The 25367-nt window shown below is 38.0% G+C and overlaps 3 protein-coding genes across 5 annotated transcripts; all 3 read left to right on the plus strand.

The window, feature by feature from the left end:
• Positions 1 to 1255: 1255 nt before the first annotated feature.
• Positions 1256 to 6811, plus strand: LOC113656201 (cytosolic sulfotransferase 3-like). The gene is made up of 8 exons (XM_027167318.2): positions 1256 to 1416; positions 1853 to 1991; positions 2935 to 3063; positions 3194 to 3294; positions 4697 to 4823; positions 4916 to 5013; positions 5213 to 5387; positions 6552 to 6811. Exons 1-8 carry the CDS (start codon positions 1393 to 1395, stop codon positions 6662 to 6664), a joined length of 906 nt encoding a protein of 301 aa, XP_027023119.2. The 5' UTR covers positions 1256 to 1392; the 3' UTR covers positions 6665 to 6811.
• Positions 6812 to 8067: 1256 nt separating this feature from the next.
• On the plus strand, positions 8068 to 17394 carry LOC113656202 (cytosolic sulfotransferase 3-like). Of its 2 annotated transcripts, XM_027167319.2 has the most exons (8): positions 8076 to 8239; positions 8612 to 8750; positions 13003 to 13131; positions 13272 to 13372; positions 14206 to 14332; positions 15405 to 15502; positions 15667 to 15841; positions 16510 to 17394. In XM_027167319.2, the coding sequence occupies exons 1-8, from the start codon at positions 8216 to 8218 to the stop codon at positions 16620 to 16622; spliced, it is 906 nt and encodes a 301-aa protein (XP_027023120.1). In that variant the 5' UTR covers positions 8076 to 8215; the 3' UTR covers positions 16623 to 17394. The 2 variants fall into 2 exon arrangements, with proteins under 2 accessions (XP_027023121.1, XP_027023120.1); XM_027167320.2 differs by lacking the exon at positions 13003 to 13131 and having other exon boundaries at positions 8068 to 8239.
• A 3350-nt stretch (positions 17395 to 20744) lies between these two features.
• Positions 20745 to 25284, plus strand: LOC113656074 (cytosolic sulfotransferase 3-like). 2 transcript variants are annotated; one of them, XM_047799804.1, is made up of 8 exons: positions 20745 to 20903; positions 21559 to 21691; positions 22386 to 22514; positions 22667 to 22779; positions 23055 to 23181; positions 23263 to 23360; positions 23494 to 23668; positions 24449 to 25284. In XM_047799804.1, exons 1-8 carry the CDS (start codon positions 20880 to 20882, stop codon positions 24559 to 24561), a joined length of 912 nt encoding a protein of 303 aa, XP_047655760.1. In that variant the 5' UTR covers positions 20745 to 20879; the 3' UTR covers positions 24562 to 25284. The 2 variants fall into 2 exon arrangements, with proteins under 2 accessions (XP_047655760.1, XP_047655761.1); XM_047799805.1 differs by having other exon boundaries at positions 20747 to 20903; positions 22667 to 22767.
• Positions 25285 to 25367: the final 83 nt, after the last annotated feature.

Genomic DNA, 25367 nt, shown 5'->3' on the forward strand with positions numbered 1-25367 from the left:
GAGAGAGAATTAAACACTGGTCAAATAAACTGTCGTGACAACTTCATTTGCCTCTCCCTCCAGCTTGCGTGAGAATGTGAGAATGGAGGAAGGACACACTAAAACTTTCTTCATATCTAGAGGGCATTGTCACGCACATTCTCGTTCACATTCTCATGCACACAGCTCAGATAAACACCTTTACCTTTTACATGTAGTACCCTTTGAACACTCCTCTCAAGATGTTACTACAAAAGCTCAGTATGGTGTTGCAATCCAACTTCTGAAGCAATTTGAAACTTAAGTTGTTGATATGCTGCCAGAAAGGAAATCTCAAGGGATAGAAAAAAACATAGAAGTAGTTTTGGTGAAGCTTCGTGACAAAACACTGCCTGATATAGCTCATGAGACAAAACGCAAGAAAACCCAAACAGGAATAATATTCCAGGAATTCCACTGCTCTTAGGAGGCACACTAAAACAAGCTGTTGAATGACAAGTCACGTGACAAGTTCATATTCACAGTGTGTTCTCTTATTACATCCTGACCTACATTTTACCAAAGCCGCATTCATTTTGTATTATAACCCAACTATACATTAGACTCGGACAGATGTAAAGCATGCTTAAAATTGAAGAAAGTAGTTGAATGTATCATCCAAAATAATGCTACAAATATTATATTACATTATAATTCAAGTAAGCAAAAGAGCACTAACAACACAAACACAGACATGTGTAATTTGGTGTAATTACATTTATGTGTAATTTGGTGTCCTTTTTTTAAGGACTATTGCTGGTTAAGGATCTGGATTATTAAATGGGGATGTGGTAGCCTAGTGTTTAAGGTGTTGGACTACTAATTAGAAGGTTTTGAGTTCCAATCCCAGGTTCACCAATCTGCCACTGCTGGGCCCCTAAGCAAGGCCCTAAACCCTTAATTGCTCAGTTGTATAAAATGAGATAAAATGTTAGTTCCTCTGGATAAAGGCATCTGCCAAATTCCATAAATGTAAATGCTAATTACAAGACTGTTAGCAAACACCTTAACCCTCAACTGCTCAATTGCAAAGTAATACCCTAGAAAGTATTAAAAGTATTAGAAAATGAAAAGACAATGGAAATTAATTCATCTACATGGAAATGAATGCAGAGTTTTTGTAGTAGTGATTGTGTGTGAGTGTGTCATTTAGACAGCTTTTAGTGACTTCATGGAGGGTGGGACATCTGTGGCAGGAGGAGCCAAAGTCAAAGGAGGAAGGAAGAGAGCGAGAGAGAGAGAGAGAGAGAGAGAGAGAGAGAGAGAGAGAGAGAGAGAGAGAGAGAGAGAGAGTAAGCACTCTGCTGTGATACATACAAAAGGAGACTCTTAACAAAAGCTGTAACAAGAAAGTTTTGTTCAACTAAGTTCATCATGGAAGGAGTTGATATTTCTTCGGTAAGTTTGCCTGCATAAATATCCCAGAGATTCCTAAGCATTATTAATGGACACTATTGATGGATAATATACTTTATTATAGCAACATAACAAAAACATCTGCAGCTGCTAGATTTTATCTGCCTCTCTTTCTGCCTGGTGCTTTTTGTATCCCAAACTGAAATCTTGATTTATCTTCAGTTTATCTACAGTTCAGTTACACCAAGTTACTGTTCCTCCTCTTCTGAATAATGCAATTTGTTAACATAAGCAAATAATTGTCTTTTATTGGTTAATACTACATCCTGTGACATTGTAACATTCCTTGTGATTTACATACTTAAGCAATTTGTTTTTACAAAATGAAATGAAAATTAAATTGTTGTGTTGCTATTAATGATTTAAAACTAATGCTCTGATGTATTTTGTAAATCAATGATCATGTTAAATACTGCAGATGAAATCGATCACTCGGCCAGAAGTTTTTGAATTCGAGGGCATTTCTATGGTTCATTTCTTCACTGACAATTGGGAGAAAGTTCAGAACTTCCAGGCCAGACCAGATGACATCCTGGTTGCTACTTACCCCAAAGCAGGTATTCTAAGTTGGAATATTTGTCTAAAATTCTAAAAGGGCTAATGAGTTGTAGCCACAGGCTGTCATGATTCATTGATTCTCTCAATTTTTGTTGCTGTGACCCTTCAGGAATTGTAATGCTTCCTTCTTAATTGTTATGTTCAATCAAATAGCAAACAGTTTTTTTAACTATTGCACTTATTATCTGTTATAATAATGTGCAATAAAATGAAATACCTACATACTTTATGTACAGATTTAAAACTCTAAACGTTTCACCATTTAACATACTGGTAGATAAGGTGGCTATTTACATCAAACTACAAAAATTATTTCTGATTAGAAAGGGTAAATTGGAGCACCATCAAATACAATACAATACAATTTTAATGTTTTTAGTCTGGCATCACACGAACAGGTCTGTCCTGAACCACACTTTCATTTGATTGTTATTTGATTGATAGTGACATAATAATCACGTGAATTTATCACTACCTACAGTGACTGGTGTAGCACACTTAACTCTTTTAGTATGTTCAGTACTTTCACCTCCACATCTGTACACTCTGTTAAAATAGACCAGGTTCCAAAGGTCAAATTCCGCACTAACACCGCCGCCAGTGTCATCATGCTCATGATCTTATACACTGCTGAGAATTGAGCCAAGTTTCTGCAAATCACTTGGCAAAACTGTATCTCAACAGCATGTAAATGGTTAACTACTGTTGGACAGATAAATCCAAATATATCTAGTCTGGATAAATATACCATTAAATTGACATTTCTAATACACCGTTGTTTTTACTTACTTAAAATGAATTTAATTTACATACACAAGTTTATGTTAATTTGATAAGACACAGGGGTATGTTGTGGAGTACAGTTCATATCAGCCTTTTGTTTATTATGCCACTTTGCCACACAAGCACTTTATTCTTATTCATCTTTTCCTTCTCCTACAGGGACCACCTGGGCCTCCTATATCTTGGACCTTCTTTATTTTGGCAATGTAGCACCCGAACGTCAGACCTCCTTGCCCATCTTCTCCAGAGTGCCTTTCCTTGAGTCAATCTTTCCTGGGTTCCCAGCAGGTTAATATACACATTCACAAGGAGCACATATAATGCAGAGTTATAAGCAGTGATGATACTTGCACACAGATAAATGATGCTAACAATAACAAATAAAAATTATCAGTAACAACTTTTCGTCCTTATATAGGGGTTGAACTAGCAGATAATTTACCCACCACACCACGACTCATCAAAACTCATCTCCCTGTTCAGTTGGTGCCCAAGTCCTTCTGGGAACAGAACTGCAAGGTACAGAATTTAGGACACCTTCCGGTTATGGTCTTTGATTAAATGGTATTTTTAATCATCAAACCTACGCATGATTTAACAACAGTGATTCGGGAGAAGATTTTGACTCCTTGTGCTGAAAATTTTATTACACCTCCTACACAAGTCCTAGAACAAGAGTCAGGAGGACAGAACACAGATAAACCACAAAATCAACCTCCTATAATCCATGATAACAACTTCCTAGAAGTCTTTGAATACACCAGGCAAACAAACACAAAGCTTGAGGATGCATATCAGCTTAACATTCCAAGATTGTAGTACAAGTATTAAACAGACAGAAGCAGTAGTGATCTAATTTCAATTACAGAAAGATCAGGCCAAGGTAAATAATAAACATGACAATACTCACAGCAACAGTCCAAGGCTTAGATTTATTGTCAAGTCAAAAATCTTTTATTGTCATATCAACCGTATATAACAGATGAAGTACATAGTGAAATGAGACGTTTCTCCAAGATCATGGTGCTACTGTACATAGAACAAAGACAGAGCTACATAGAACAACACAGAGCTAACGACTTAAGTAAGTTAGTCCTAGCCACATAAAGTGCATCTGTGCAACCTAGTGCAAACACTACAAGACAATACACAAAGACAATACAGAAACCAGAGTACTGTACATATTGTTTATTCTACAGTATATGTGCAAAAATACAGAAATGAACACTTAATTAAAACACTTATTGTGGGAAAGACTTTTTTTTTTTATCCAGCAGACCTTCCATGCCATGGAAGCATACATTTGATTAAAAATAAAATGAAATAAATATTGGCAAAATAAATAAATATATTCAATTGACATTAAATATAAAAGTTAAAAAAGATGGGTCTGTATTTTTTAAAATTAGTAATAAAGGCAGTCATGAAGAGTTTGTTAACCGATGAAAGGGTGGCTGCAAGCAGAGATTGATATTAAGATCATCTTTCTGGTGTACTCTGAAAGTTTTTTTTTACATTGTTTTGTTAGCTGAACTTTTTTTACCCCATGAACAAAGGGTTTGTAGTTCAAAGCCATGTAGTGGAACAAACTGAGAAGCTGCATTCACACACTTTGAAGTCACTACTGGTGGTTGCTTATTTCCAATCGCATGACAAGGCAGTTAAAATGAAACACTGGATGGAAAACATTTAAATATAAATTCTATAAATATATATAATGTGTTGGTGTAATACATGTTGACATAAGTTGACAGTTCTCATAATCTCTGTTCATTGTAAGCGTGAATGTAGCAATACTCTTCTGTCTGTGTATCCTTTCAGTTTCATATACACATTAAATGTACTGCCATTAAACTGTTATGTACTGTATATTCTCTTCCAGTTTCTTAAATTCTTTTTTCTTTTTAATGTGTTCCGTTAGGTTGTGTATATAGCACGCAATGCCAAAGACAATGCTGTGTCTTATTTCCACTTTGAGCGCATGAACGTAGGGCAACCTGAGCCAGGAGACTGGAACAACTTTCTTCAGAACTTCATGGAAGGAAAGAGTAAGTGAGAGAGTACCTGTAACATTCTCTAAGGAAATATGTCTTGTCTTGAAATAAATGTAATCTAAAATATATTCCATTTGAATTGGTAGAGGTGTTTGGTCCTTGGTATGATCATGTGTGTGGCTACTGGGAGAAGAAGCAGACCTACTCTAATCTTCACTACATGTTCTTCGAGGATATGGTGGAGGTAAGGAAAGTGGAAAGTATACTGGCTATAAAAATCATAACATACAAAAATAGCCTTAGGATAGATACATTTTACAGTTCTCTTCAAACAAAGAAGAATAGCCTTAATTTGCATAGGAGTTAATAATTACTCTACTCTTGTACCTTCAGGTTCCTAATTCAGGATGGCAATAAGGGAATATTTTTATTTGATTTTCCAGGACACAGGGCGTGAGGTGGAGCGATTGTGCTCCTTCCTTGGGTTATCTACACCAATAGAAGAGAGGGAGAGGGTTTCACAAAGCACTCATTTTGATAAAATGAAGGAAAACAAGATGACCAACTATTCTACAGTCCCAGTCATGGATTTTAAAATCTCGCCGTTCATGCGCAAAGGTTAGTATGCTGTACTAACTGTACAGGTTGCTGTACAAATTGTGCATAATAATACCTAGAAATGATTGACTGATAGGCTTATATACATAGGCGTGGGTGACTAACTACATATTATGGCTTTGGTTCTGTGTTTTCTCTTTGGCTTCCATTTATTGGGTGCTTATTTATTTATTAGTTTATTTATTAACAGCTAGATTATCTGAATAGTCTTTAGTTTTCATAATGATCATTCCACGGCAGTCTTAAGTGGTGTGTGTGAGAGGGGCTGCAGGCTGAGGGAATGAGGATTATTTGTTGGTGTGCTATTAGAACAAATATACAGTGGGTTCAGAAATTATTCAGGCCCCATTATTATTTTGCACCAGAGGTGGGAGTAAGTCACACATGTGCAAGTCACAAGTAAGTCTCAAGTCATGAATGTCAAGTCAAAGTCAAGTCAAGTCTTTTATTAATATTTGTCAAGCAAGTCTCAAATTTGCGACTTAAGTCTGACTCGAGTCAAGTCGAGTCCCCATTTCTGAGTCATTTAACTCAAGTCCGAGTCAAGTCTCAAGTCATGAATGTCAAGTCAAAGTCAACTCGAGTCTTTTTTAATATTTGTCAAGCAAGTATAGGAAAATATGTATCCCAGTATTTCAGGGGAAATATAAGTAGCAGGTGTGCCGGGTGATCTGGCATGGAATTGTCCAAGCCATCATGACAAAGCACACTCCTGGTAGTTACACAGTTCTATCTCAATATCCATTTCACACACAGTTTACTATCATTTTAGCTGATTCATAGTCATTGTGTGAACCTGATTGAACCTAGCTGAAGACACACCCAGCTCAACACCATCCCCCTCTTTAAAAAGACATTAATTAATTTAAGTTTCCTCATCCTTAACCTTTGTACACAGATTTACTTTTCATAATTTTTGTTTATCTCAGCACCAACACACAGCTTTTGTTGTGTGTTCTGTTCTGATTCACATTCACTCAGTGTTCCAGTCACAGCGTCTCTTTCTTTGCTCCAGGCGCAGTGTAGTTTGTGTGTTTCTGACCTTGTGTCAGTTTCAATCACTGTCTCATACCCAACATTTATGTATTAACTTTTTCCTACACTTTATTTTGGTTCTATTTGATTTATTGCTTCTCTTTTTTCCCCCTTTGCTCGTATCTTCAGGTAAAGTCGGTGACTGGAAGAATCACTTCACCGTGGCTCAGAATGAACAGTTTGATGAACACTACAAGCAGAAGATGAAGAACACATCTTTACAGTTCCGCACAGAGATTTAAGACACTTCTGATTTTAAAATGTTAACTCAATTCATTCATCGGCAATCTCTTCCGGGATCATTGCAACATTTAGCACATACTGTAAACAATATTATGAGATTTTTTCTCTTTTTTTACCATATTGAATCAAATAAATTTTTTGGTATATAGCTGTTTCAAAGCAAATATTTATTTTGTTCTATATTATGTTAAATATTATTATTTTGATAATGTGAAAAAAGCTAGATGAATGTAACAGGCTCAAGACTTCATTGTGGAAGCAAGTAATGATTGGAGCTTTGTAAATAATTTAGCTGATTATTACAGGACTTCTGAATTGTTCCAGTGGCAGATGGCTTTATTGTAAAATGTTTCCAGAATACAGAATACTAGACAAGTTTTCGAGTGATTTACACCAAACTCGACCATCTCCTTTAGGACCTTGCTCCGGACAAAGTTTTATTTCAGTAGCAACTTTTGTCCAAGTATTGGCACCTCACCGGGTATGCACTTGACGTCACGTGTAGCCCCGCCCCCAAAATAAGCGAAATCAACAAGTTAGCACAACATGGATATGTCATATATCAAAACACTCAGCATGATGAGGGGAACTTGCCACGTGTAAGCACCATTCACATTTTCTTCAGGAAATGTACATTCTAGTGTCAAAGTCAAAGTCTGGCAAAGTCTGCTTTGAGTAACATTACTGCTCTACAATGAATAAGCAGAATCTGCTTACAGTATTGCTGACTGCAGAATCGTATCTCAGCATCCAGGCCAAAATTTTTTCCTATCATTTTATCTCATTCATAGTCAGTGTATTACTGTGCAAGTCATGTCTAGCTGAAGATATGCCCAGCCCAGCACCACCCCTTTTAAAAAAGACTTGTGAATGTTATTATATTATGTGTCTTATGTGGAAATTCATTTTTGCCTTTTCTTGATTAGCCATAACCTTTGGGCAAGAATTACTTGCTAAAGAATAAGAACTATAAGAACATTCTGTTAGAAATTATATTCAGCAAGCATGCCATTTCCTACCCTTTCCTTAGTCTCTACATTCAGTGATGTTTTTTTCTTCAGTCTCAGGCGGCTGCTGAGAAGGATGCCTTTCCAAGGTTTGCCAAAATAACTTTGAACAAAAAGTCTCGTCTTGTCAGTAAAGCAAATGTTTCTCTACATTGTACATAATGCTGCTTTATAATCTGGATGCGAGTAAATGACACAGCAGCAGTTTATTTGTGTGTATGTGTGTCTATAATTAATGTTTATTCCTTACAACAGATATACTTTTTGATTACTAGACTATTATACATGCTATGTCTAAATGTTTGCTGTAAGCAGGGTGTGTTAACAGTGTTTGTACTATCTTATCAGCATGTGCTTTACTATACAGTGCAACACAAGACTGTCTGTCTTGGCACTGAAAAAGGCTGGATGAGGGAAGGGCTTTGGGTGGTTATATAATCCAGTGGTATGTACAGTACATGTGTAGCATAAGGGAAGTGGGTCAGATTAAAACAGTTTGAGTGAAAGGAACTGAGTTGCAAACTTGCAGCTTTTTATTTTATCATGGAAGATCCTAATTTTTCTTCGGTGAGTAGCTGAAAATATTTTTGAAACTTATTGGGAAATAGACTTCCCCTTTCACGCTAGTTGTGTCAGGCAGCAATCCAACACCTAAAGGCAACAAACATTACAACTTGCTTACTGTAGGTATACTATTTAGGAAAGGACACAATGGCTCCAGATTTGTTTAATGCATGCTGATTATTATTCAGTTCAAACTTAAATCTAGTTAGAATGAACTAAAAGTATTACTAGCAAACTTTGCATCTATTGTATTTATTCTGTGTAGATTTAATGTGGACTGCAATATTTTTTTGGTCTTGATACGAAATAATCGTTGTAAGGTTAAGTTAAGGCTAGGATGTTTGTCTATGTAAACAATCGTGTTTAAACCTACAGAGGATGGCGACCAGCCGAGCAGAACTGATTGAATTCGAAGGGATCTGTATGACTCATTACTTTACTGATGACTGGGAAAATGTTCAAAAATTCAAGGCAAGACCAGACGACATCCTCATTTCTACTTACCCCAAAGCAGGTATTCTGTGTATTTAGAAATGTAACTGTAATGTGAATGAATTCTCTGTTAATGGGGATCAAAAATATATTTATTTATCAAGTTTATTAAATTGATTATACTCGATAATGTGTGCTGGATCAACTGTGTGAAAGGGATCATTTTCTATGTAAAGTGCAGTGAGTAAACTGTGTGTTTTATTGGAGTGAATCCAAAAAGCATTGTCATGGTCCATTCCATGGGTCAAAGAACAGGCAGACAGAAACATTCATCTATAATCACAGGAAACAAAATCAAGAAGGATAACTAAGGCCCAGATTTAACTGGACAAATAGCAGAATAAGAAAAATTCATTAAAGGCTATACTCAAAACGTCCATAGATTTTGGGAACAAATGATAACAGGCATGAAGTCAGGAGCAAAGAACGTGACACGTGGTCAAACATTTAAAAATGAATAACAAATGCAAGCAGTGCTCAGTTTGCTGGGATTGCATCATACACTTAGAGGGGACTTCAGGACAGTCTGCTTTGTGTAAAGTACTTTTGCATCTGTATGAGATGAGCTATCATTTTACTCAGGTGTAGGCATACAGTGATTATTTAACCTACGAAACCTTTGCAAATCACAAACATTTCAGGGGTGTTTATTAAAGGCGGGATGCACAATGTTTGAAAAATGCTTCAGAAAACTCCAAACTCCAGTCGGGCCAACTAACAAAACAAACGTGTATCCAATGAGCAGAAAGGGGCGTGTCTTGTCAATATGCGGCGGAGAGAGTGTTCAGTGCGCATGTGTGACATTAGCAGAAAGCGATTGAAACATTGACATGGTGGATACCTGCCGTTACCTCTGCCTCAGGTTCTAGGTGTTGAACGTCGTCTTCCACGTGAAACGGAGCTATACCTTTCAGTTTACAACACACGGTACTACAAAAACACATTTGACCTGTATTACCATAGTATTACTTATTGAGTTAATTTACTGATAAAAATATTCCCTCAGCCACCTGCCCCAGCAGGTTCTGCCATAATAATTGCCTGGGTTGCTTATGTATGTGTGGGCGGAGCTATCAAAACAGGGTTGACACCCATTTGGGTTAGGCATGTGTTTGTTTGGTTATTTCAAATGTCAAAATTGTCTTTCAAACATTGTGCCTTTAACAGAGCAACTCAGTAAGAGCAAAAAAAAAGGAAATGGAGAATTAATATTAAGCATAAGTTGTATTTCTTAAGTAAGTAAGTTGTCTCCTGTGGGCCCACCACCTGCAGGAGAAACCGTAAGGGGCCGGTGCAATGTGGATTGGGTGGCAGTCGAAGGCGGGGGCCTCGGCGACGCAATACCCAGACACGGAATCTGGCACTAGGGACATGGAATGTCACCTCGCTGGGGGGGGAGGAGCCTGAGCTTGTGCGGGAGGTTGAGAGATACCGACTAGATATAGTTGGGCTCACCTCCACACTCTCTACTACTCTGGAGTTGCCCATGGTGAGAGGTGGCGTGCTGGTGTGGGCTTGGGATAGGTGCGGGTCGGGGATAGGTCTCTCATGGTTATTTGTGCTTATGGGCCAAATGGCAGTGTAGAGTACCCGACCTTCTTGGCGTGTCTGGAAGGGATGCTGGAAAGTGCTCCGACCGGGGACTTCGTCGTTCTACTGGGGGACTTCAACGCTCACGTGGGCAGTGACAGTGACACCTGGAGGGGCGTGATTGGGAGGAACGGCCCCCCCGACCTGAACCCGAGTGGTGTTCTGTTATTGGACTTCTGTGCTAGTCACAGTTTGTCCATAACGAACACCATGTTCAAGCATAAGGGTGTCCATCAATACACATGGCACCAGGACACCCTAGGTCGGAAGTCGATGATCGACTTTGTGGTTGTTTCATCTGACCTCCGGCCGTATGTCTCGGACAATCGGGTAAAGAGAGGGGCGGAGCTGTCAACTGATCACCACCTGGTGGTGAGTTGGATCCAATGGCGGGGGAGGAAGTTGGACAGACTTGGCAGACCCAAACGTACTGTGAGGGTCTGCTGAGAACGTTTGATAGAGTCTCCGGTCAGAGAGATCTTCAACTCCCACCTCCGGCAGAGCTTCAATCAGATCCCGAGGGAGGTTGGAGACATTGAGTCCGAGTGGACCATGTTCTCCACTTCCATTGTCGATGCGGCCGCTCGGAGCTGTGGCCGTAAGGTCTCCGGTGCCTGTCGTGGTGGCAACCCCCTTACTCGGTGGTGGACCCCGGAAGTTAGGGATGCCGTCAAGCTGAAGAAGGAGTCCTATCGAGCCTGGTTGGCTCGGGGGACTCCGGAGGCAGCTGATAGGTACCGAAGGGCCAAGCGAGCTTCAGCCCGGGTGGTTACGGAGGCAAAAACTCGGGTCTGGGAGGAGTTCGGTGAGGCCATGGAGAAGGACTATCGGTTGGCCTCGAAGAAATTCTGGCAAACCGTCCGGCGCCTCAGGAGGTGGAAGCAGTGCCCAGCTCACACTGTTTACAGTGGGAGTGGGAATCTGCTGACTTCGACTGGGGACATCCTCGGACGGTGGAAGGAATACTTCGAGGTTCTCCTCAACCCCACCGACATGTCTTCCACTGAGGAAGCAGAGGGCGGGGGCTCAGTTGTGGACTCTTCGATTCCCCAAGCTGAGGTCACTGAGGTAGTTGAGAAGCTCCTCAGTGGCAAGGCACCGGGGGTGGATGAGATCCGCCCCGAGTACCTCAAGTCTCTGGATGTTGTGGGGCTGTCTTGGTTGACACGCCTCTGCAACATCGCATGGAGGTTGGGGACAGTGCCTCTGGACTGTCAGACTGGGATGGTGCTCCCTCTGTTTAAGTCCCTCAGCCTCCCCGGACAAGTCTATGCCAGGGTACTGGAGAGGAGAATTCGGCCGATAGTCGAACCTCGGATTCAGGAGGAACAATGCGGGTTTCGTCCCGGTCGTGGAACACTGGACCATCTCTATACCCTTGCCAGGTTGCTGGAGGGTTCATGGGAGTTTGCCCAACCAGTTCACATGTGTTTTGTGGATTTGGAGAAGGCTTTCGACTGTGTCACTCGTGGTGACCTGTGGGGGGTGCTGTGGGAGTATGGGGTCCGGGGCCCTCTGTTAAGGGCTGTCCGGTCCCTATATGACCGGTGCAGGAGTTTGGTTCGCATTGCCGGCAGTAAGTCAGGCTTGTTCCTGGTGCATGTTGGACTCCGGCAGGGCTTCCCTTTGTCACCGGTCCTGTTCATTACTTATATGGACAGGATTTCTAGGCGCAGTATGGGGCCGGAGGGAGTCCATTTTGGGGACCACAGGATTTCGTCTCTGCTTTTTGCAGATGATGTTGTCCTGCTGGCTTCCTCAAACCAGGACCTTCAACGTGCACTGTGACGGTTTGCAGCCGAGTGTGAAGCGGCGGGGATGAGAATCAGCACCTCCAAGTCCGAGGCCATGGTTCTCAGTCGGAAAAGGGTGGCTTTCCCCCTTTAGGTTGGTGGAGAGCTCCTGCCTCAAGTGGAGGAGTTTAAGTATCTTGGGGTCTCGTTTACGAGTGAGGGAAGGATGGAGCGGGAGATCGGCAGGCGGATTGGTGTATCTTCTGCATTGATGCGGTCGATATACCGATCTGTTGTGGTGAAGAAATAGCTGAGCCACAAGGCGAAGCTCTCTATTTACCGGTTGATCTACGTTCCTACCCTCACCTATGGTCATGAGCTTTGGGTCATGACTGAAAGGACGAGATCCCGGATACAGGCGGCCGAAATGAGTTTCCTCCGCAGGGTGGCTGGGCGCTCCCTTAGAGATAGGGTGAGGAGCTTGGTCACTCGGGAGGAGCTCAGCGTAGAGCCGCTGCTCCTCCACATCGAGAGGAGTCAGCTGAGGTGGCTCAGGCTCTGTTTCGGATTCCTCCTGGACGCCTCCCTGGGGAGGGGTTCCGGGCATGTCCACCCGGGAGGAGGCCCCATGGAAGAACTAGGACACGCTGGAGGGACTATGTCTCTCGGCTGGCCTGGGAACGCCTCGGTATTCCCCCAGAAGAGCTGGAGGAAGTGTCTGGGGAGAGGGAAGTCTGGGCATCCCTTCTTCGACTGCTGCCCCCGCGACCCGGCCCCGGATAAGCGGTAGAAGAAGAAGAAGAAGAAGAAGAAGAAGTTGTACTTACAATGCTGTTAATCATGTCATATATAAAACCTATAAACAGCTTATTAAATTTTACACTTCGACAAAGTTCTTCATGTAATCGCTAGGTTTTCACTTTCTTTCCAATACTTTCCAACTCTCACCAGGCACCACTTGGGTTTCCTACATCTTAGACTTACTATATTTTGGCAATACAGCACCAGAGCGTCAGACCTCAATACCTATCTTCATGCGAGTGCCTTTCATTGAGGCTGTTCTTCCAACGATACCTTCTGGTCAGTAGCCATACTCACTCCAGTATAACAGACAATATGATTCATGTGGGAATCAGAACTTAATCCCTGTTGTCACAATTTAATCCATTGAAACTACACATACAAGTACATTTAATGCTTTTGCTGCTTACACTGTACAGGGGTTCAACTAGCAGATAATTTACCCACCACACCACGACTCATCAAAACTCATCTACCTGTTCAGCTGGTGCCCAAGTCCTTCTGGGAACAGAACTGCAAGGTACAATAATTGGGAGTCCTTCTGGGTTACTGGTGTTAATTGTATGGAGGTTTTAACTGTCAACCCATTAAAGTGATGTGAAGAAGTGTAATGACAGAGATTCAGTAGAGGGTTTCAAATGCTCAAATTGCATATGCTGGAGGTTTTATTACAACAGGTCTTACAGAACAAGAGTCAGGAGATCAGAGCACACATAATTCAAAAGAACAACCAGGCAGATCCAAAGAGCTGCTTCTCTACTTTAAAATGAGTTTAAAGCAGTATTGGCTTTAGATCAGTAAATATACAGACAGTACCTGGTTAAACCTATAACTCTGACTATACTGATTGCTGTCTTCAGAAGGTGATAATCAACATTTGAGTTATCACGTATCATTAAAATTATACTCAATATTACTCAGTATTTTCTTTTTTGTACAGAATAATACCCAATGTTAACACAGTAAAAAATAATCTAATGCAGCATAACAGTAACGGACTGGAAAAAAGGACTGTGATGTGCATGCCGTGTGCATGGAAGTGTCAGGGTGTATTCAAATCTAAGATCTGTAGGAACTGGAACGCTTAATATTTACTGTCTCTATTTATTAAGTTTAATGTCCATCATAAGTTTACACCTTAAACAAAGAGGTTTCTTTAATAAAAACTGTAGTACATAAACTAATGCTTTCATGTGTAGTGGATGATTCTCAGTAATGCTTTGGTCTAAGATTCTACCCAAAATATAACATACAACAATGTGTTATTAAAAATAGTTGACAATATTCAGTACATCTACACATCTTTTGTGCTCCAGCCAGTGTGTGTGTGTTTGTGTGTGTGTCTCTCACCAGGTTGTCTATGTAGCACGTAATGCCAAAGACAATCTTGTGTCTTATTTCCACTTTGAGCGCATGAATGAAATACAACCCTATCCAGGAGACTGGAACAATTATCTACAACGGTTCATGGATGGAAAGAGTAAGTTACTATATCAAACAAGATAACAGGAGGAGGGGCTTAGTAACAGAAATATTAATCATTAACTGTGGTTGAAAAAGTACTAAATAATCTAAAGTAATTATACTTAATTAATGGTATGGAAGTGGAATTAAAAGTAAAAAACTAAAAAAAAAGTAAAAAGCAAAAATCCATAAAAAAAAAAATGCTTCAAGCATTAAGAAGTGACGTTAGAAGTGAAATTAGATGAGTCAGGTTTAGGTTTGAAAGGTTTTATAACTTTTTAAAGCAATTATGCTGTTTTACCTGAAACCATCATCTAGGTTTGTAAGTTTTCAGTATTTATCATATAATTGCTGTCTATCCAGTTGTGTAAACTAAATTATCAATGAATCAAACAAACTTTGTTAAATTATTATTACTTTGTTAAAACTTTACTATTTTAAAGACTTAGAGCTAAGGTCTACACTACACGACCAAATGTACTGTATGTGGACACTTGTTGTCTTGTTGCCTCAACATTGTAAACATATAATTGACTAAAATGTCTATGTGGCTGAGCCCCAGCATGGCAAAGCGATATCATCGTTTACAAAGGTAGATGTAGAAGAACTACACAACTACACAAGTGGCCTGCACAAAACCCTGATATCAAACCTATCTGACACCTTTGGGATGAATTGAAACATCAACTGTACACCAGGCCTTCTTGTTAGAACATCCGCACCCAACCTCTTGGATTCTTGTAGCTGATTCAGCAAATCCTCTTTTTCCCTGGTAATTAAGAAGAAGCACAAGTATTAAAAATTTTAAATATTAAAGAATCCAAATAAAAACAACATCAACAACAATAATAATCATTTTATAAATCTCTAAACATAGGGTAAGAATAAATATCTGGATGTAAGTAAATAAATAAATACATAAGTAAATGCAATGTATGAAACTAAGTAAACAAAAATGAGAAGAAATAAAAATAATATGACTAGAAATAGACATTGACGTGCAGTTACAGTGTGTTACATGTAGTACAGTACAGTTCTACCCCTGATTATCAGAATTTCTGTATAATTCTTTTTATTCTGTCTCTTAGCTGTGTTTGGTCCTTGGTATGATCATGTGTGTGGCTACTGGGAGAAGAAGCAGACCTACTCTAATCTTCACTACATGTTCTTTGAGGATATGGTGGAGGTAAGGAAAGAGGAACAGCTTGTCCACTGGCAGTGTACTCTATGTAACTGTTAAGGAGACCTGTTACAGTGTACACATTACTGTGGTATTGTTTCCTGAGGCTTATTAAAGTGGGCCCTGTATTTAAGCTTTCAAACATCCATTTTTTTTTCTCTGTAAACTAGAATATTGATCGTGAAGTGGAGCGGCTGTGCTCTTTCCTCGGTTTATCTAAACCAACAGAAGAGAGAGAGAAGATTACCAAAAATGTCCATTTTGACGCCATGAGGCAAAACCAGATGACCAACTACTCCACACTCCCAGTCATGAATTTTTCGATCTCACCATTCATGCGCAAAGGTTATTATGTTTTAAATCCACAGGAGACGTAAAAAAATTGTTTATGGTTACTTCATGGAGCAAAAATAAGGCATCAAGGCAGGATACACCCTGGACGGAGTGCCAACCCATCGCAGGACACACACACACACACACACACACACACACACACACACACACACAATCCTTGTAATAATTTTACAAGGAGTGTGTGTGCCCTACGATGGATTGGCACTCCGTCCAGGGTGTATCCTGCCTTGATGCCCGATGACGCCTGAGATAGGCACAGGCTCCCCGTGACCCGAGAAGTTCAGATAAGCGGTAGAAAATTAACGAATGAAATTATTACAAGCACATGCTGGTACAAATATTTGCTTGAACCCAGTCCTTTGATTCTTTTTATTACTTGATTACTACTATGATTTTTTATTGTGGATATATGAATACACTGAAATGACCGTGCAAGGTTAATCTGTATGGCATAAACAGTACACTTTTGAAGGTTTAATATAAAAATCATTCTGATGTCACTAAAATGAACTATTCTGGTTCATAATCCAGTTTATACTCCACTGGACTGATTAATAAGAATTTCAAGTAATTGAAGTGAAGATCTCACTATTAGTTTTGCTAATAACATGATCATATTTGATCAATAATTTCTATTTTCTTTCTGAAATTTCCTCCAGGTAAAGTCGGTGACTGGAAGAATCACTTCACAGTGGCCCAGAATGAGCAGTTTGATGAACACTACAAAGAAAAGATGAAAAACACAACTTTAAAATTTCGAACACAGATTTAGGACGTCATGAGAATCTTAGAATTTTTTTTTTTTACATTATATTTTTATTAAGGTCAAGTTAAGCAGCAAAACCTGAAAGGGAATAAAACAAACAAATCAAATATGTTATAAATTTCTGTTATGTTTATAACTTTTATCATATAAAAAGGCAGGTGCAGATATATAACAGCATCTTCCTAGATATATCGCCTGGATTGATTTATTGAGAAAAATTGTATTTTTAAAAATATAAATGTACTCTACTATCACCTTGATATTGAGTGTGACATGATACAAACTGTAAGGTCTCTCTTCTTTACAGAGAGAGATTATACAAATATAATAAAGGTTTGGGCTTTGACCTTCTCCTACCAATATAAAGTTTTACAAAAGTTTTATAAGTTTTTATAAAGAGTTTTAGAACAGCATAAACAAGGTCATGAGCAGTTTTGTAAAACCTATAAACTCTTCAGAGAAGAGTTTATAGGTCTCAAAAGAAGTTTATGTGTACTCAAAATGTTACTCGAAGTCATCAGGTGAGCTCATGGGTTAATTTTCATATATAGTGAATTGTTAAAATTGTTTGCATATCAAAAAATGTTCCATTAAGTATGAAGATTTTGTACTAATGGGGTCTAAAATGTCAGAGCTAGTGACAATGTTTCTAAGTTGTTTCACTAGAAATTATAATGTATTTGAACAAGTGTATTAAACATAACACAACCTTTATTTTCTTTTATTTCTATTATCAGTGCTTCTGTTATAGAAAATTAAACACCTTATTAAAAAGTGAGGTTAATATGTTTTTTTGGAAGAATCATTGTATTAATTGTTTAAATTGCTTCAGGTTCAAACAAGGCAAGTGCAGGGTTATTTTTAGGACAATCATAAAAATAGACTCAAAGGAAGTTTCAGGAGCATAACAAGCAGAAGACGACAAAGTTTTAATTGTAATGCACTTTTTAACATTTCACTTTGTCAGATAGCAACTTTAAAGAAATATATAGATTTAGGATGTACATTTTAAACTTCACTGAATGCCGTAATGAGTAACGTATCCAGGGATTGTAGTAAATTAAATGCGATCGAAGGAAATTCACACAAGCTAATAGTGTTAAACCCAGGTGTTAACTGTCTAATGTTGCAGCACAACTCAGTTCTTGCATTTTCTCCAATCCACACTGGACGTCTTACCTTTAACCTGGACCATGGTGTTTTTCTTTTGGATTTCCTTCAAATCACTTTGGACAAAAGCTAAACATTTGAATACATGTTATTACAGACAAGAATAATGTAGCTATTATTCTTTTATATCCATTTACACCAAGCAGGGCTTATTGTAAATTGAAGCTTGAAACAGTTGATGGGTATCAGTTCAGTCCTATATTCACACTATGAATCACAGAGAAATAAGTAAAAAAAAAATTATGTTCCATAATTTAGAAAGACTATCTGTTGTATTAGCAAGTATGCACAAGTCAGCTAGAATTTCAAATAATGCTTGCAAGTTCTTGAAATGCTTGTTTGACCTGTCTGGATTTCTGCAGGAAAAAAAACGGCTTAAGGGTAATCCAGGCCAAAGCTAATATTGTGATGTTCTATGAGGGATGATCCCAACACCAATAGCAACGTAAATTTGACATGGATGTGTTTGAGCTTCGATTGTCAGGGCTCAATGCAAAGAGAAGTAAGTTCTTCTCTTTATCTCTTTATGTCTTTATCCCAACACTAAAGTGTAGAGCCTGGGCATTGATGAATGTTCATGTCATACATGTAATGTGATAAATAGTATACACGGTACAGAAAATGAACGGATGAATGGATTTCTGCATCAATTTGGTTCCATTAGTTATAGTTTTAGTTCCCATTTTTGGCCACTAGGTCACTCAAAAAAGTTCAATGGAATTAAAAAAAACTGCAGATGAAATGAGGGCTTTATGAATATTAGCATTTAACATAGTCCTACAATCAACATAGCCCTATGGCACAGCAATAGTTTTACATGAAAGAGTAAAAAATTCATCACCACATTCATCACATTCAAACTAGTGACCTTTCACTTAAAAACCTAAAACATGAAACTCACCATGCTTAATGCCGCTTGGACTTGGACAACCCAGTCTCCTTATGGATAATCTGTTCTTTACCATGTAATGCATTACTTCATAGCTGTCTGAATTTCAGCACTTCATGCAGAACATATAAAATGTTACAGCTTTTAGAGACATTGAGAAAGTGAAAGTTTATCAAAAAACCTGCCAGACAAAGCTGGAAAAAGATATCTAGTTAAAGTCTAGGTGTTAGGTAAAGTCATTCAGGATTAGATAATGGTAAAATCGGTATTTTTTTTTTTGCTAATCTGTATGAAAAAGTATTAGCAATAATGAGTTTCTACTAAACACGGTACACTTGGCCCTGGCATGAAGAATCATTAGTAATGGATTTGTTAAATAGGATTTGAAAATGGAATGTTCCCGAAAGCCGCAACTTTATTCAAACCTGCTTTGTTCTTTTAATAGAAGAATGTAGTGTTTTATTTCCAGTTTAATCCATTTAAGCTTCCTAAATTGCTATGGATTTCAGTATGAGTGAACAATTTTTTTGAAATTACATACCCTTCAACTGTTATGAGCAGACATACATTTGCTCAAAGAGCAAGAGCCTCAATATCATCTGTATACAGAGCCTGAAATATCATTGTTAGGACCTCACAAATTCGTAAGGGTTTCTGAGAAGCCTGATATGTTACATAAGCATACAGTTTATCACCCTGCAGCGGTTGTGTGAAAGCAGGGTAGAGAAATGTATAAAATCTTCATGGGCTAATACATCTTTGAATGTACATGCATAATTATAACGCAGTCTACATTGAGTAGCTTAATAAGGTCATGACCAATGCTGATTTTTTTTCTATATTGATAAATATAGAATATCCCTCCAACAACATCTTTCAGCTCCATCTTTCAGCTCCCTTCCTTTCAGGAAGCAGGTACAGGAGCATCAGAGCACGCTCTGCCAGACTGCAGAACAGCTTCTTCTCCCGAGGTGTGAGAGCCCTGAACTCAAACCACCACTTCCAACCCTGAAAACACACAGGCCTCCTGTGACGTGACCCACCTGACCACCACCAGAACACCACATCACCACCACATCACCACAGCATTAGCACACTGGCACATCAAAAACAAAAACGGTGTACAACCACAGACAATACACATGTTTACATGCTCATGTTGCACATTGTATCTTGTACTAGCCTGCTACCAGCTGCTTGACTTTGAATGCCTCCTGTTGCACATGTACAATACCAAGGGAAGCATTGTATAGTCCACTTATTTATTTATTGAAAGTCTATGTATAGTATGCTATTGCATAGTTTGTATAGTCTGTACTAGCTGTATAGTCTGTTCTTGCTCCGGCCTATGTATCTGTCAAATACATAGAGTGTATTGTTTGTACTGATGGCAAAGTTTGTACCTGTCCCCCTGCTTCGTTGTTGTTTTATGTTTTATGTCTGTATGTATGTTGCACCGTTGACCTGTGAGACACGACATCTCGTTCCACTGCATGTCCCAAAATGTAGCGGAATGACAATAAAGCTAAAATACCTCATATAACTACTCTAGATTTGTGGTGAGCAGAAAAGCATCTCAGAATTCACAACACATCAAACCATGAGGAGGATCAGCTACAACAGCGGAAGATCACATTGGGTTCCACTCTTGTGAGCCAAGATCAGGAATCTGAGGCACTAGATCATTAAACCTGGATCAGGCAAATGACAAATTAGACTTAAAGCAAATATTCTTATACACTTAATGCTGTATTTAAATATGGGAGGTTACAAAATGACACAGCATTAGTTTGTGTGCATGTATTGTGTGATTGATTTTTAAATGCGTCAATAAAAAAACATCCAATGTTAAATATTTGTACATATTTAATTCAAAAGAGGTGGAGGGTGTGTCAGCGGTGTTGGCACTGGAGTACTGGAGAATAAGAACCTACTGGGAGGCAAAGACTATTCTGGTAGAGCTTATGTATGTGTGCTTTGTCATGCAGAGGCCCTATGCAATGCAGGAATGTCTCGGATGGCTTTAAATGATGAAGGGTTTCATAATCCACTGTTAGAAAGGGAAGTAGGCAAATTGGCCGGCTGGGATAAATACGAGAGTGGTGTATGGGAAGCATGTCAAATATCAAAGCTTTTGAGAGAAAGTAACACCCGAATGACAGAAAAACAAAATTATAAAACAAAGAACAGTTTCTTATTTCATCATGAAAGGATTGGATTTTTCTTTGGTAAGTCAGATAAAAAAAAATTATTTCTGAATTTTTTTTGGTATTATATTATATTATATTATATTATATTATATACATTGTTTCTTGGTATATTTTATCCATTATACGGAAAATCCACATGAAAAAAAACAAAACAGAGAATAGTAAATAAGGTTAAATGACATTATAGTTATATTATAGTGTATTAAACTGTAATGATACTACACATAATATATAGAAAACAGCTTATATAACACGTGTTCATAATTGAATTATGGATGCGGTGAATGAGCAGAAATTTACAAATAGTTCAGCTGATTATCTTCTGGGTTTTAACAATGTTAATTTAGTGAACTTCTTTAAAAAAAAAATCCACATTTTCTTAATAATTTTGTGAATTTATCTGGCAAACATCAAAAAGCAAAATTATTTAAACTTAACATTTAAACAACCATTAAGATCATTTTATGAATCAATGGCAGAAGAATTGTATTGATGCATGAAATAGTTGGTGAATTCTAATTATTTAGATTATTACAAACAAAATGCAGGCTAGCAATTAATAATTTTAAAAATTAAAGATTTAATGAATTACTGTTTCAACAGATATGTAATCATATTCAAACGGTAAAGTCAGGATGTTCTTTTAAGTTAATAATAATGTTAAATGCAACAGTTAACCGGTCGACCAGAACTGCTTGAGTTTGAAGGCATCTCTATGACCCAATACTTCACTGATGACTGGAAAAATGTTCAGAACTTCCAGACAAGACCAGACGACATCCTCATTGCTACTTACCCCAAAGCAGGTATTCTGTGTATTTTCAAGAAATAAATAAACCGGATTGATTACGTCACAGCTTATGTTCAGCAGTCCTCATAATACATTATCTGATTTGTGGAGTTATAGTTTTCCACTTTGTATTAAAACTTTTACTTTCCTTTTCAATTGAGGGTTAAGCGCCTTGCTCAGATGCCCAGCAGTGGTAGCCTGGTGGACATGGGAATCAAACTCACAACCTTCAAATTGGTAGTCCAGTACCTTAAGCACTAGGCTACCCACCACAACTGCTTTTGAGTGGCTGTTAATTTCAAACTCTGATGACCAAGAGTATTCATATGAGTAAATCTAAATAGAAACTGTATTACGTTAATGAGACATGAAAATATACAACTTTAATCAATTACCATGTACAGTTACAATTATGTACCATGTGTAATGTTTTTTGAGTAAAGTTCTGAAACATTTTAATTCAGTTCTTTTCAATTTAATTGTATGGTGCTTTTTACAATTGATATTGTCTTAAAGCAACTTTAAAGTAACAAAATCCTGAATAAATTTGGCAAAATTATATTTATCCTTAATGAGGCAACAGTGGCAAGGGAAAACTCCATGAGATGATATAAGAAAGAAACCTTGAGAGAAGGTAGAGATTTTAGACGGTAATACTTAGGTGTAAGAAAATACACCTAATGCCACTCTCTCCAATTAATTTGCACCAGGAACCACGTGGGTTTCCTACATCTTAGATCTACTTCATTTTGGCAATACAGAACCAGAGCGTCAGACCTCAATGCCCATCTATATGCGTATTCCTTTCCTGGAGATGACTATTCCTGAGATGGATACAGGTCAGTAGTCATGCTAACTCCAGTAAAATACACATATGATTAATGTAGTAATCGCCAGATTCATCCTCATCTCTTGACTTATATGCAATGAAACTTTTGCATAGACCTTGATGCTAGGACTTTTCACATTTAATGTTTTTCTTTTCATATAGGGGTTGAACTAGCAAATAATTTACCCACCAGACCACGACTTATCAAAACACATCTACCTGTTCAGCTTGTGCCCAAGTCCTTCTGGGAACAGAACTGCAAAGTACTGTACAATGTCAGACTTCTTCAATCTATGCGCTTTAACTGTATTTTTAAAGTGAAATAAAGGGATGAGTTAAGATTCACACAAGTAAAAATGCCTGGATTTGGGATACTAGGACCCACCTCTGAAAGGGGGACTGGTGTCTACAGTCCACAGGCAAACATCTTGTGATGAGGTCAAATTAATAAATAAAAAAAAGTCTTAGAAAGATTTGACATTCAGCACATACTGTGTATTTAGCTCTATATACTGTGGTCCAGATTGTCAAAATCTGTGTGTCTCTCTAGGTCATCTATGTAGCTCGCAATGCCAAGGACAATGCTGTGTCTTATTTCCACTTTGATCTTATGAATAAAGTACAACCTCATCCAGGAGACTGGAACAATTATCTACAGATGTTCATGGATGGAAAGAGTGAGTAAGACAGTCAATCAAATGTGATCACTTGCGGAGTGAATTAGTGACACCTATTTTACTTATTTGGACCTTTATTAGCTGTGTTTGGACCTTGGTATGATCATGTTTGCGGCTTCTGGGAGAAGAAGCAGACCTATGCTAATCTTCACTACATGTTCTTCGAGGATATGGTGGAGGTAGGGAAGTACATTAGCTTGTCTATAGATTATACTGTACAGATGTCTTGTCTTGTGTAGAGGTGCAGCACAGCTTTAACATTGTGCTCAATATTGTTTAGCTCTGATTACAATAATTCCTTCTTTTATCTAGAACACTGGTCGTGAGGTAGAGCAGTTGTGCTCTTTCCTCGGTTTATCTAAACCAACAGAAGAGCGAGAGAAGATTACCAAAAATGTCCATTTTGATGTCATGAAGGAAAACCAGATGACCAACTACTCCACAGTTTCTGCCATGGATTTTAAGATCTCACCATTTATGCGTAAAGGTTAACATGCCTCAAATCTCAATGGGCTGTTAATATTTATGTTAATATTTGCTGTTAATATTTATATTTACATTTACAGCCTGCACAATAACAGTAATTGTAGGATAAAATAATGTTTCCTGAATGTTATAATTTTATGATCTTTGTGTAACATAACTCCTTACATTAGGAAACTTTATTATAACGTGTTTAATATCTGGATAACCTGTTCTCCACATTCCAACTCTAAAATTTCTATAAGCATATGCTGGGTAAAATGATGAAACATGACTTCCTGACTTGCACTTTAAAACGTGATAGCCTGATTGTTATATGGACATATTTCTTCTCTTCACCCCTAATTGCCATTGTCATAACTCTAATTTAAAATTTTTGGATATTGAAGTCATGTATATTAAGTCCTAAAGCTTAAACATTAAGTAAGTATTCCATTGTCTTTATTACATAAGAGTTGAAACTAAGCTGATCTTCTAAGTTGAGTTTTCTCATGTTTAATTCTATTATTATAATATCTATTGTAAATATTTGTAGTGTAATAGCTTTTGCTGAGCTGTCCCCTATGCAAGAATTCATATAATTCATGATTTCTGTTTGCTTTTAATGCATGTAACTAGCCAAGAAGCTGTCAGACACGGTACTGGGCACATAAGTTAAGTGAACATATGTCTACTCCTGTGAAATGCAAAGTAACCGTAAACAAAATGTAAGATGTTGATAATCTGTTTTGTATTTTTCTACAGTCTGTTGTTTCTCTCTGTTTCTACATTTTATTTCCTCTAGGTAAAGTTGGTGACTGGAAGAATCACTTCACTGTGCATCAGAACGAGCAGTTTGACAAACATTACAAACAGAGGATGAAGAATACAACTTTAAGCTTCCGCACAGAGATTTAGGACAACCTGTTGACTCATTTTACTCAGAGACCATTCTGTCTACATTTTAAATTGTAAAGAAAAGTGATGGAATCATGTGAACAATTCATTTTGTTTAGTTAGGTAACTGATTTATATGTTAAAAGATATGGTTAATTTGCATGGTCTGCATTGTTTCTTACTTCCTAGACTTTCTCACTCTTTAAATGTCTACAGAGCATTGCTGTAGCTCTGTGGTTCATATAAAAATCATTTAAGCTCTATTGAACTTTGAATATGCAAATATCACATGCACTGATTTTATTTCTTTTCAAGAATTACATTTCCCCAAGCAATTTGATATACATAGCTTACAAATTATTAATTAGGCATTCAATCCCAATTTGTTACATAAGTACAATCCAAAGGAAGCCCAAGTGGAATGCACCAGAGGTTTAAATTGCTCAGGGGTTTATACGAAAGCGCCAACAAGACCCGGGTACAAAGGTCCAGAGTGGTTAATAACCAATTATATAATAAATAACATAAAATAGCTTTGGTTCTCTCTGGTGCGCATACCAGCATGTGATAGTTTCATAACCAATATTTTAGAGTCAATTGGAGCTGCAAATAAAAAGGGGCCATTAAGTTCAATAAAAAAAATACTCCAACATATGTAGGGCAAGATGGATAATCCATGCTGTAAAAGTAAAAAACAAATGTAAAACGGTTTCTTATGTTTAATTAAATACTTTAATTCTTCAAGTTGTTTGGTGTTTTTCCCAAGATACTGTGTAAATTAATAACTGTTATTATTGTATGACCAGGCCTCAGAAGAGTTTGAAGGG

Source organism: Tachysurus fulvidraco, chromosome 14 (assembly GCF_022655615.1).
Source record: "Tachysurus fulvidraco isolate hzauxx_2018 chromosome 14, HZAU_PFXX_2.0, whole genome shotgun sequence".
Taxonomy (NCBI): Eukaryota; Metazoa; Chordata; class Actinopteri; order Siluriformes; family Bagridae; genus Tachysurus; species Tachysurus fulvidraco.